At 40.4% G+C, this 13716-nt stretch overlaps 2 protein-coding genes across 2 annotated transcripts; both read right to left on the bottom strand.

Annotated features, from left to right (window-relative positions):
- Nucleotides 1–227: 227 nt before the first annotated feature.
- On the bottom strand, nucleotides 228–13466 carry LOC141428513 (urokinase-type plasminogen activator-like). Its single transcript, XM_074088507.1, has 6 exons — nucleotides 13369–13466; nucleotides 7171–7204; nucleotides 3826–4024; nucleotides 1290–1506; nucleotides 732–893; nucleotides 228–391 (listed from the first exon to the last, which is right to left on the bottom strand). Exons 4-6 carry the CDS (start codon nucleotides 1336–1338, stop codon nucleotides 228–230), a joined length of 375 nt encoding a protein of 124 aa, XP_073944608.1. The 5' UTR covers nucleotides 1339–1506; nucleotides 3826–4024; nucleotides 7171–7204; nucleotides 13369–13466.
- LOC141428457 (uncharacterized) lies at nucleotides 8194–12357 on the bottom strand. The gene is made up of 3 exons (XM_074088447.1): nucleotides 12054–12357; nucleotides 10819–11715; nucleotides 8194–9003 (listed from the first exon to the last, which is right to left on the bottom strand). The coding sequence occupies exons 1-3, from the start codon at nucleotides 12148–12150 to the stop codon at nucleotides 8852–8854; spliced, it is 1146 nt and encodes a 381-aa protein (XP_073944548.1). The 5' UTR covers nucleotides 12151–12357; the 3' UTR covers nucleotides 8194–8851.
- Nucleotides 13467–13716: the final 250 nt, after the last annotated feature.

The following is a 13716-nucleotide window of genomic DNA, read 5'->3' as shown; positions in this document are numbered from 1 at the left end:
CAGCAAACGTGTTTTTTGCCATTTATGCTCATGACTAGTTGTATAGGTACGGATCCCTTCGTACGAGAGTCCGACTCGCACTGGGCAGTTTTTTTTTTACTTTGCCCGTGCGAAGCCGGGGCGGGCCGCTAGTAATTAATAAAAGCCGAGTTTAACAGCAAACGAATCACTGCAAACTGCGAATCGAACGAATCATAGGAAATGTTTGATGTTAAGCTGATGCACACTCATCTTAAAGTAGTTAGGTTAGGCTTAGCAAGACTACTCACATCAGACTTATGCGCCCCAGAGTCCTTGACTTCGCCCCAGGGTCGATAGATCTTCCCGAGGGCTACGGCGTACCTGCTGGCCGGCTGCCGGCCTTCATCGTGTTTCCAGAAGCAATGTGCAGCTGTAGATGTGCATTTTAGTACATTAGAAAAAATAAGGCCTTCAGAAAGAAAAAAGAAAAAAGAAAGAGATAAAAATATTTATTTACACACAGCGCTCAAGGTCACAGACAGTTCAAGTGCAAAATTACATTTACGATGAAAGCAAAACTTCGTGAAGTAACCTGCAGAAACCTGCGAAGCAATTTAATGGTTTGTGTGAAGTTTGCAATCCGCACTGGGCCCACGTGGTGAGAGGAGACCTGTGCCCAGCAGTGGAACGGCTGGGATGATGACGATAATGAGAAGGATCTACTTCCACCACAAACACCATTAGGTATTTATTTACGCAGTGATACTTGCCAGAGATGACGACCTGGGTAGAGATCAGAGAGCCGCCGCAGATCTGCTTCAGGGGGGTGTATGTTTTGTCGTAGACGCCTGCGTGCCAGGGCAGCTCGCCGCGCTTGGTCCTCGTCCCGTTTATGATGAGCTGCTCGCCGCTCGCGGTTGATGTCCCGCAATCTGAAAACATTCATATTGCTGTGGATGTTACGTTATCATGTTCTGACAGACCTTGACGTAATTGCCCAACAGTCATAAATTTACGTCTCGCGCCAAACATGAAAATGAGGACCAATTTGGAGGGGAGAAGTAGGGGCGAGGATAGCCTAAAACTCAGGATTTGAGTTTACAGGATATAGTTAGTCCCAGGAAACTTGTACATAAAAAATAACTTTGAGGTTTTTTGTGAGGCCTAACAAAGTGCGTGGACGCCTATTGAAAAATAGTATGAGTGCAACGGATTTTACTTGTATCTGCGCCCGTAGGCGTGCGCCCACTCTGTGCACCCGTGCCAGCTAGCGTAGGCCCTAACAGCCGCAATTATATTTACTTCAGTAGCTGGCATGAACAAAATACCTGGCTGGCAGATGGCAACGTGGTTCCAGACGCCATCGACACAGTGCATGTCAAGAAGGAGGCCGCTGGAGTAGTAGACGGGAGCGTTGCACTCCGGCACGACGACCGTACCGTTGGGCTCCAGCTTTATGGCACTCCCGGGTGCCGCTTACTACGCCTTCTCCGGTTATTTTGCAATAGTATTTGACACTTGGGTGCGGTGTAAGTCTGCAAAAACCTAGAGAGCGGAAACACACATGTAAGTAGTTGCGTAATGGGATTTCCATCATATTTTATTGGAAAAGTGAGTACCTATTTATCGTGCTCCCAATCGTTCGGGAATATAAGTGTCAGTCGCGTCAAATTTGGCACTAAGTTAATAAAGTTCCATATTATATAATGGATATGGCTTTGTTGACATTCAAGAAACGAGTCAAGGCTTACCTCCTGGAGAAGCAAAGGCAAGGATGACCCCCTCTTGATTAAACATTTAAGATTTTATGTAGATAAGAACGTAGAACTCAACGGGACCATTACAATTTACCCTCTCAAAGCATGTTTACAGACACATACACGCGCACACACACACCACACACACCCACACATACACACAAACACGCGCGCGCCCGCACGCACGCACGCACACATACATATTTAAAATAGATTGCACAGTGTTTTTTTTTTATTATTGTTGTTTTTTTTTACTTTCGCTCCTTCAAATTACTTTTCTTTTCTTTTTAGTATGTTAGTATTAGTTACGGCCACCCTGCCAAGGGTCCGGGCTGAAAACCAGCGCTGGTAACTAAAGCCAGCATTTGCTGAGACCGGCACCATTGTCAAGGTGTAGACCTATTTTGTACCTAATTATAATAGGTATGCGTATTTTGTATCCACTTGTTTATACTTTGGCAATAAAGAGTTTTATTATTATTATATGAAATTATCACTCATTTAATACAATAATTGATTGACACTTCGAGGTGCCGTCGTATTCCGATTGAGATCCGACTTTCCTGATAGAAAACGATTACGCACTACACCTGTACGAGGGTTCTCTGCCTTTTCCCAAGTTGTCCCATCAATGGGACAACTCAATGGGACTAGTGGGATAGGCGGAATATTTCATTTGACAAACGGTTTCATCTCCCAAACTCACGATTTTCGATGAAACCATGTCTTTTTCGGAACTTTCATAAAACATAAAAGAAACCTAACCTAACCTATTGTGTTCTTTATAACCATAAAAATACACCGAGTTTTTTTTATTTAGGAACAATCGATAGTTGGGAAAGGAAACAGTTTGGCAAATTAAATTATTTGGGAATCGTGAGATGGGAGAAGGCAGGATAGTTATCCTGCACGAGTACCTAAATAGAAAGCTTTACGTTGAACGCAAATAAATTAAGTAGGTACCTATTTGATAACTGATAAGTATTGTGGCTCTGTTGCTGGGGGAAACTGTGTTATTTCTAGCTCTTTATGGACATGTTTGAACAGGTTTACCCTGACTATCGTTTCCAAGAGCTAAAGATAGCTTTGTTAATGTAAGAATTTCAGCTGTATGACCCCATCAATATACCGCTTAGAGTTGTCGCGAAGTATTGTCCAGACTATAGTTTACAGTGCTCCTGGAGACGACAGCCAGTCTTAAAAAATGAAGACGAGAAAAAGAACAAAACTCGAGAAGGAATCCTGGCTTTTCGAAGTAATTTACTCAAATGAGTAATTTCCCAATCGTTTCATAAATGGACGAACGATCCACCTCCAGCTTTATAAGGCGCAGGTTCGCCCACATATGGAATACTGCTCTCATCTGCGGGCAGGGGCTCTCCAGTACCAGCTTCTCCCTCTGGACGGCATACAACGGAGAGCGACTCGAATAGTCGGCTGTCAACGAATTTCTGATCGACTTGACTCCTTGGCGCTGCGTAGAATGTAGCATCACTGTGCATCCTCTATCGCATGTACAACGGGTAGTCCTCCGAGGAGTTATTCGGGTTGATCCTGTCGCATCCTTCCGCCACCGCCCTACGCGACAACACTTCCATTCTCACCATGTAGATGGTTGGCAGTCCTCTACTGTGCATTTTTCCAGAAATTTCCTACGTCGCACAGCAAAACTCTGGAATGAACTTATCTCTTGCGGTATTCCCGGACCGATATGACCTTCAAGCTTTCAAGATAGGACCGTACTTCTACCTAAAAGGCCGGCAACGCACCTGTGACTTTTCTGTTGTTGCAGGTGTCCATGAGCGACGGTAATCGCTTTCCATCAGGCGAACCGTTTTGCTTGTTTGCCCCCTATTCCATAAAAAAACGATTTGTTTTCTGAAACTGTAAACTATTTAGGATATACTTCAGGACTTTCCTGTTAGAACCCTAGAGATTAGGTTAGTTAAACAATCCTGAAACTACAGACTGTAGCTTACAAGTGCAGTTTAAAAAAATTGTTTGTCCATTTGTAGCAGTTGCGAAATTAATCTTTTGGGAAAAATACTATCATATATAAACATAAAAAATTATAGAACCCTCTAGAATTACTTAGTAGGTTACTTACGGATGCACTGTGGCATAGGTTGCCTCCAACCATTTCTGAAGTAGCAGTACGTGGCGTTGCTGCCAACCACTCCATACCCGGGGTCGCAGGTCACTGTCAAACTGACAAAGTCGTAGGTTTGCCCGGCACGGCTTCTGGCCTGCCGTCGACGGTGTAGGTGCCATGAGGCGGATACGCGGGCAGCACGCAGCCAATTCGACTGATGACAGAAATAACTACATTTGTATCGCCAACAATAACTGAATGGCATCTATATTATGTCAAAGAAGAAACTGACTAACTGACTGACTGACATTAGATCAACACACAGTCCAAACCGCTGGGCCTAGAAACTTGAAATTTAGTTTTTTTTTTTATTCTACTGGATGGCAAACGAGCATGTGAGTTTCCTGATGGTAAGAGATTACCACAACCCATTAACATCTGCAACACCAAAGGTATCGCAGATGCGTTGCCAACCTAGAGGTCTAAGATGGGATACCTCAAGTGCCAGTAATTTAACCGGCTGTCTTACTCTCCACGCCGAAACACAACATATATGTTCCTTAATAGGTGTAGATGCGCACTAAGAAAGGATTTTTGGAAATTCCCACGGAATAGGGAATAAACGGGATTTATATTTTCACTTCAAAATGGCCCTATTTCCGTACTATAATTATTAGAAACTTCAAATTTGGCGTGCAAGTAGGTAGATAAAACTTAAAGCTAAAAACAGTTTTCAGAATTTTTCGGAATTCCAACAAGATAGTGAATAAATGGGATTTCCATTTTCCCTTCCAATTAATGACCCTATTTCCGTGATTATAATTATTAGAGACTTCAAATTTGGCAAACAAGTAGATAATACCTAACAGCTTACAACAATTTTCAGGATTTATCCAAATTCCCACGGGATAGGGAATAAGTAAATGGGATTTATAGTTTCGCTTTTAAGTAGCCCTAACTCCGTAATTATAAATATTGGAGACTTCAAATATGGTATGCAGGTAGATAATACTAACAGGTAAAAACTGTTTAAAAGATTTTCCGAAAATCCACGGGATGAAACGAACAATAGTTTAATTAGTTAGTTTAATACGAATCCTCGAATTGCCATTTCCGCTGAGGCATGTATAGTGCTTTTCTCCAATATTTAATACTACAACAAAAATACATCGCTGCCTGAAAAGTAGGTTAGCTTAGATTAGAACTGCGACCCCAACAAAATATATCGCTACCAGGAAAGTAGGTTAGGTTAGGTTAGAACTGCGAACTCAACAAAAATAAATCCCTACCAGGAAAGTAGGTTAGGTAAGTCGAAAATACAAACTGAGACATGGATGCACAGAAAAACCAGAAAAAGAGACCAGCGCTGGGAATCGAACCAGGTCCTCAGCAATCCGTGCTGCGTGCTATAACCCTACACCACGCTGGACAGGAATTTAGACACGAATTTTTCCTATGCATACATATCTCAGGTTGCTTATTTCTACTACGCTACTTATGCAGCAGCACTAGCGACATCTATGTTTTCGCTCTCATCGAGAGACGTCACACTCTATCGGAACCAACCGCTCACCCAGACAAGAGATGTCGCTACTAAGCAATCAAATTATGATTGGTTATTTGGAGTCTTTTTGTTTTTTTTATTTCAACTCCAAATTTGTTACTTTTACGGGTATCCCGTGAAACCATATCGAAAATACAAACTGAGACATGGATGCACAGAAAAACCAGAAAAAGAGCCAGCATGTATTTTCGATATGGTTTCACGGGATACCCGTAAAAGTAACAAATTTGGAGTTGAAATAAAAAATACAAAAAGACTCCAAATAACCAATCATAATTTTTTTGCTTAGTAGCGACATCTCTTGTCTGGGTGAGCGGTTGGTTCCGATAGAGTGTGACGTCTCTCGATGAGAGCGAAAACATAGATGTCGCTAGTGCTGCTGCATAAGTAGCGTAGTAGAAATAAGCAACCTGAGATATGTATGCATAGGAAAAATTCGTGTCTAAATTCCTGTCCAGCGGTGGTGTAGGGGTTATAGCACGCAGCACGGATTGCTGAGGACTGGGTTCGATTCCCAGCGCTGGTCTCTTTTTCGGTTTTTCTATGCATCCATGTCTCAGTTTGTATTTTTCGATATGGTTTCACGGGATACCCGTAAAAGTAACAAATTTGGAGTTGAAATAAAAAATACAAAAAGACTCCAAATAACCAATCATAATTTGATTGCTTAGTAGCGACATCTCTTGTCTGGGTGAGCGGTTGGTTCCGATAGAGTGTGACGTCTCTCGATGAGAGCGAAAACATAGATGTCGCTAGTGCTGCTGCATAAGTAGCGTAGTAGAAATAAGCAACCTGAGATATGTATGCATAGGAAAAATTCGTGTCTAAATTCCTGTCCAGCGGTGGTGTAGGGTTATAGCACGCAGCACGGATTGCTGAGGACCTGGGTTCGATTCCCAGCGCTGGTCTCTTTTTCTGGTTTTTCTGTGCATCCATGTCTCAGTTTGTATTTTCGATATGGTTTCACGGGATACCCGTAAAAGTAACAAATTTGGAGTTGAAATAAAAAATACAAAAAGACTCCAAATAACCAATCATAGGTTAGGTAAGGTTAGAACTGCGATCCCAACAAAAAAATCGCTATTAGGAAGTACATTACAACTGCGACTTCAATAAAAGCATTGATAATATTCTGAGATGCTACATTTAAAACATTAAAAAATTATGATAAATAAAATATGAAATGAGTATTATCTGCCAAATAAACAATCTCTTAAATAATATTTCCAGAATTAAAAAACCGGCCAAGAGCATTTGGGCCATGCTCAGTGTAGTTCCGTAGCCATTACTATAAAGAAATGCACCACATTTATGAAAAAATACACTTACTACACTCTTAAAATCTATTACCAGAATAAATTTAAAAAATCAAAAAACCTGACTGCCTTAAAAAACTAAAAGGAAGAAAATAAGTCTAGTAGTCTAGAACTCTGTCAAGAAGCTCATTTAAGGTTCAACAGTCGGGACCCATTCAAATCGTAACCAGCTCAAAAAATCTTGGTAATGGGTCCCGACTGTAGAACCTTAATAAGCTTCTTGGCAGAGTTCTAGACCACTAGACTTATTTTCTTCCTATTAGTTTTAAGGCAGTCGGGTTTTTTGATTTTTTAAATTTAATGTTTTTTATTTTATGATTTTTGATATTTTGTGAAAATAGTAGATTAAAAGTATTATAACCCATATAATTTAGAATGGGCTAATTCCATATTGTTACAATACAATGAACATCGATTAATCCTTTATTTAGTCAAAGTTTCGTGTAACTGAGACGCCACTGGCCATGTCTTTAGACTTACCTGTTCTGAGCGGCGCCTGCAGCCAACCCGTAAACTGAAAAAGATAAACACAGTGCTTTTTCACTAAGTAAGGGACTCCATCCATACATCCTCCTTATACTATATCCTTAAGAGCGTTTATACCTGCTGAGCTGGCAACGTTGCATTTCTTCTCTGTTATTTCCTTTAAAAAAGTCTATCACGAATAATATATGATCAAACGAACTTCACAAGTGAAATTCGATCAATATTATATGAGTCGCTTAATTCGAAGATATAAATTAACCAGGTAGTCCTTTAAACCTACAAGACAGCATTGCACGTTTCTTTATAGAAAAAATAAAAAGTAAAACACCGATTCATATCCTTGCCTTGCTCTATTGCTTAGTCTGTGGTTCATTCTTTTAGAGATATATAGATAATTCATTTCACTATTGGTTTATGTATTCTGCAGAACTTCAAACAGGGCTTCTGGGAGGGTGGGTCTTTATATCTTCGAATTAAGCGACTCATATAATATTGATCGAATTTCACTTGTGAAGTTCGTTTGATCATATATTATATTTCGTCGCTTAATTCTTCAGATATAAATTAACCAGGTAGATGTTCAGAGTGAAGTTCTGCACTGCTTTAGTTTAGGAAATAAAATATAAGTCATATCTAAACTTGTTTTATTTCTAATGTAATCAGTTTTACATAACAAAGTTTAATCAGTAATCAGTCTCATCATAACAAAGGTTAATCACTAATCAGTCTCATATGTTCACAAAGGTCAGAATTGTCTGACCTGGCATTAACACTTATTAATCAAAGTTTACAAAATTATTCCAATGACAAGTTTATGTCATTTGAGATATGGCAGACCGCCCTAGCGAAACTGCCTTCATCTATAATCTGCCTGTGATAAAATTTAGCAAACGCTTGGGAATTGTTTGTCCAGCTGGCAGTCTTCCTGATGGTGTCAACGGACACCCCCGCGGCGGCCGCGGCTGACGTGGCGGCGTGCCGCGTGCTGTGCGCACCGAACGCCGTCACGTCTACACCACTCTCTGCCATCACCTGCTTGATCCATCTGCCTATAGTCTGTGCTGTGGCGCACTTGAAGGGCCGCTTCACAGTCAATAGGAGATTGAGCGCGTTCTCCGGTCTTATGTCGCGCGTGAGCGCGATGTAATCTCGAAGAACGGTTGCAGGGCAGATGTTAGGTTTTTCTCGAAAGTAAGGTAAAAACAAGATGGGTTGACTTCTGCCAGCTGCCGATGTCTTAATGATATCTGTAATTATAATTTTCACGCCCGTTGGACCGATGCTGACTTTGTTAATTTTTATCAGAGACAGGGTTTGAACCCTATGGGCTGTACAGAGGGCGAGTAAAATGACCAATTTTTTGGTGATTTTTTCTACAGTTAAGCTGGTGTTAGGGTACCAATCAGCAATATAATCTAATAATCTTTGTGGATCCCATGTGTGACTATATTTAGGCAAACTGGGTCGCAATTTATAAGCTCCTTTTAAGAGGCGTTTTACATATGCATTTGAACCAATATTATTTCCTAAAAATAAGGAAATTGCTGATCGGTGGCTATTTAAAGTACCATAAGAAGCTCCTCTGTTAAATTGCTCTGATAAGAAAGATATGACCCGCGAAATGCTACTATTAAAAAAATCAAGATTATTTTCTAAACAATAATGCCACCAGGCTTTAAGCGTGACGTTGTACTGTTGGAGAGTGTTTTTGGAAAGCGAGGCCATCATCAATTCCTGAGAGACGGCCGGCACGCCGAGCCGCGAGAACGCGAGCCGGAGAGCACTGCAGCACCCAGGGTAAGCCGCGCGTGCAGCGGGTGCCGGCTCCTGTAATGTGATTGAACACAGTGTTCATCTGGGTGCATATATAAAATGTCCGAGGTTGCTAGGGATTTTAATAATGGATACCACGGCTGTGAGGGCCATATTGGAAACACTATGATACCTGTGGCTTTATCATAAAGAATCTTCTGAACACATTTAATTATAACCGAGAATGGAGGAAATGCGTAAAAGAATTTTTGGGACCAGTTAATGGTGAATGCATCTATGCAGAAGGCCTCGGGGTCCCTTTTCCATGACACATATGTTTGACATTTGGCATTAGCCCGAGATGCAAACAAGTCCACTTCAGGTTGGCCAAAGTGATCTATTATTTTCTGAAATGCAAGATCGCTTAGCTCCCATTCGGTATCAGGGTTTAGTTTGCGGGACTCTTCATCTGCTTCTGTGTTATCTCTAGTGTTTATGTATGACGCAAAGAGCCAAATGTTTCTCATCTCACACCATTGCCAGATTTGCCTAGCTAGGTTGTTGAGGTGAGGGAACTGTACCCCGCCCATGCGGTTAATGTAGCTTATAGCTGTTGTATTATCAATACGTAATAGGATAGCACAATTAAGATGGTAAACCGCAAAGCATTTTAAGCATAGGAAAACGGCTAATAATTCTAGGAAATTAATGTGATATTCCATTTCCTGTGTTTTCCATGCCCCATTTACCCTATTTCCAGCACAAAAACCACCCCAGCCAGTGCGGGAAGCATCACTGAATATCTCAAGTGAATAGTCTGGAGGTACCATTGACCAAGAAATGGAACTTATATGATTTTGCCACCATACCAGATCTTCTAATATTAAATTGGAGAGTTTTATTTTCGCTTTATAATCATGGTGTTTTTGTAATGCTAGAAATTTCTGTCGTTCTAATATCTTTGTATAAAGCCACCCATACTTTGCTGCCGGGCAGGCCGCTACTAAGACACCAATTAATTGTGCGAAATCACAAATGGTACAATCTGGGAGCAGCATGAACTTTTGAACTAACTGAAGAATTTTTCGTTGTTTGTCACATGGGAGAGAGATGGTCATATCTTGCGAGTTATATATAAACCTAAAAATTTACTACACTGTTGAGGTTTGAGAGAGCTCTTATCGTAATTTATGATGAACCCAAACATTCCAGCAATCTTACAGTATGTTGAACATTTGTCACACATTCTGTATAGTCTTTGCCTATACATAATAAATCATCTAAATAACAAACTGATTTAAATCCTTGTGACCTCAAATGAGTTACTACTTCTTTCATTAGTTTAGTAAAAGTTCGTGGTGCTACTGACAACCCATAAGGCATTGCATTGAATTCATAAGTTACAAGTTGTAAATTTTCATGTTCAAATTGGAAGCGGAGGTACCTGCGGTCAGGTTTGGCTATTGGTATAAGAAGATATGCTTCTTTTAAGTCAATAGTGGCCATAAAACCACCTTTTGGTATGATCCTGGCCGCGGTCCTGTAGTCTTCCATTTTGAAATGAGCTTTTTCAACAAATTTATTCAGGTTTTTTAAATTTAAAATAAATCTTTTGGCTCCGTTGGGTTTGGGAGTCAAGAATATTTTTGATAAATATTGATCTCTTGAAGGTGAGCAAATAGTAATGGCTCCCAAGTCTTTTAAGTTTTGAATAGCTAATTGCATGTCAGCTTTTTCTGCTTGACTAAAACAATTTATAGGTGTATTTCCTTGGTAAGGTTTGCTTATAAATGGTATACTAAATCCATTAAGGACCCAGCTTAATACTAAAGAGTTAGATGTCATGTTGTACCAACAATTGTAAAAATATTGAATGCGACCTGCATGTACCTTGTTTAGTGCTGCATTGCACGTGGTTTGCTCTGGCCCGCCGGCCTCGACTGCGGCAGGGCGGCCGGCCTGCGCGGCGGCGCCGGTGCTGCTCGCCTCGGGCCTCCTCGCCCCCCCTGCTCGACGGGTAGCGCGAGGGGGCTGTCCAGTTTCCCTGATAGCCAGCGCGTGGAGCTGTCGGGGCGCTGCTTGTTCCAGTTGTACTTTTGACAATCTTTTTAATTTGTAATCCCTGTTTCTCAATAGCCTTAGAGGCTTTAATCTTCTCTGGTAGCTTGGCCCCAAACAGGGTCTCATCTCTTTCGCAGTCTTGAATGACATTTAGGAATTGCTTTGATAGAGCTGGTGTGACCAATTTTGCCCTAGTTTGCGTTTCCATATAGTGGAGGTCTGATAAAATGCGACAGGCATCGCTAAGATGTTTTGTAGCTGTTACTTTGTCTTCGCTCGTGAGTAGGATAGTAAGTCCCTTGTTGATAGCTGTGATTCCAGCACCCAGTTGCTGCTGAGCAGCTTCTATCTTTTTATCTCGGTTTCGTACCACATCCAGCACCGCCGCTGAAATTTCAGCATTTATCTTCGGGGCTTGCAGCAATGTACAGTTCTCTGGTATGAGATAAGTTTTCAATAATTTTTCTTTGGTTTCCTTTGGGAGACCCTTTTTTAATATGGGCTGCCATCGTTGCGCCAAATTCGTATGGATATGTGGCCCGTATTGAGGGCTATCATCCACCGTTTCTCCGAGTGCCGTGAGCAGGTCCGGGTCCAATTGCGGTTCCGGATCCGGCTCTTTTAAAACTGAAATTGTCGGCGCCCCTGGGTCGGCCTCATGTACTATTTCCGGTTCCTCATACGGTTCTTCAACGAAGACTTCTACCAGGTCATTGCCATCACTATCTACAAAGAAAGTATGGAAAGTGAGTTAAATAGAGTGCATTTTGGAATACATTCCTTTCGAATAGTATTTCTTACATGCAAAGAAAAAAATTGAACTTAAAAATGGAAGCCATTTTGTTACACGCAATACGATCGGTATGTTTGGCCGATGGTTATGTACTTATGCTATGGTGCATTTTAGCATACATTCATTTCGAACTGTATGCCTTACATGCTATTTTGCCTTCGTGTTGACTCACGGTCAACCCCCCGGCGTGTTTATGTTCGGTTTTGAACAAGTGATCAATGGCGTCATACGAGGTTATAGTTTAGGTCGTCGAGCACTTTGCAATACTTACCGGATGAATCCTCTGAAGAAGATTTCTGAATTTTCCTTATCTTCTGTTGATATTTCAGGATTTTTTGAGATTCTCTATCTGAAAGTCTCTTCGGCATTGTAAAAAACGTACGGAGCGCCTATTATGCGCCCGCTTCGCTGTCTTGCACGGAAAAAGAATGAACCACAGACTAAGCAATAGAGCAAGGCAAGGATATGAATCGGTGTTTTACTTTTTATTTTTTCTATAAAGAAACGTGCAATGCTGTCTTGTAGGTTTAAAGGACTACCTGGTTAATTTATATCTGAAGAATTAAGCGACGAAATATAATTATTGAAGTAGACACATTAACTTATGTATTAAGAAGTGTTCTATCAGACAACATTTTTAATTTTCATTCAATTTTTATGGAAATACTCGAGAAAAACTTACAAAAATGCAATGTTGCCAGCTCAGCAGGTATAAACGCCTCTCACTACCTACGTCCTGTTTCAGAAACACAACGACCTCTGTGCAGTCTAGGAGACCACTAGTTTTAAAGGATATGCAATAACTATACAAATTTAGTTTAAATTTATAAAAGAAGTAATAAGTACAATTTTAACAGTCTATTCTATTTATTAGCAATAAACATTAGAAAATAAATCAACAGATTTTTTTATAAATTTAACACATTTTAGTACTCCTCCTATTCTTGCTATAAAATTACTTACCCTAAAAGGGGATATGAGATCTCAAAATATAGGAACAGTTTCATCAAATTGAAAGATCAACCAAGTTATTTCACTAATTTAATTTTATAGAAACATTTTATTTTTATAAAATTGAAAACCCTCAAAACAGCCATTTTTTTGTCAGCAGTCGATATACTACAATACGTTCGAACAATTCGAAAATTGGAGACAAATAGTTCTCTTGCATTCAATGCGACACATCTTATAACCGCCGCGATTGCATCGAATTATTATCATTTTTAAATCTGCCAATGTCTGAGAAACGGAAAACGGCTGAACCGATTTTGATGAAACATGTCTAAAAACCATCTCTAGAAAAAGCTGATTTTTAATTAAACAAAAACGAATTCAAATCGGTCCACCCGGTTAAGAGCTACGGTGCCACAGACAGACAGACACAAAGACACACAGACATACAGACACACAGATATACAGACACAGCGGTCAAACTTATAATACCCCTGTTATTGCGTCAGGGGTTAAATACGCTACGCTACGCTAACTAAAATTGATAAGTCTATAAAAATGAAATTGGAGCAATAGTTTCCTTTGGAGTATGTTTCTGGAAACTTTCACGAGGTACTAGTATTTTCTACACTCACCAGTGAGCAAATATAAGCAGTACATTTTGCACATAATCACGAAATACGTCCGGTCGTTATGATGTCTTCAGGCTATAGATACTTTTATCTCTCTTTATAAACACCATTTTAGAGATAGCCTTTGCCATTCTGTCATAATCTGACATTGTGTTTAAATTAAATTTCCAGGAATGTTGGTAGTAAATTAACGAATGTATGATAACTACGTCGAGCACCGAAAGCTCAATTTTAATTATCCTACTAAAATTGTCAGAGCGAGCGTGAACAGTTAGGCAGCATTTCCACCAGAGATTTACGAGTGAGCTGAGCGGTGCAAGGATGTGTAGCGAGAGCGTGTAGCGGGCTCTT

This window comes from Choristoneura fumiferana, chromosome 6, assembly GCF_025370935.1.
Source record: "Choristoneura fumiferana chromosome 6, NRCan_CFum_1, whole genome shotgun sequence".
In the NCBI taxonomy this organism is placed as follows: Eukaryota; Metazoa; Arthropoda; class Insecta; order Lepidoptera; family Tortricidae; genus Choristoneura; species Choristoneura fumiferana.
The sequence above is the reverse complement of the archived record's forward strand: the minus strand, read 5'-3'. Positions and strand labels throughout refer to the sequence as shown.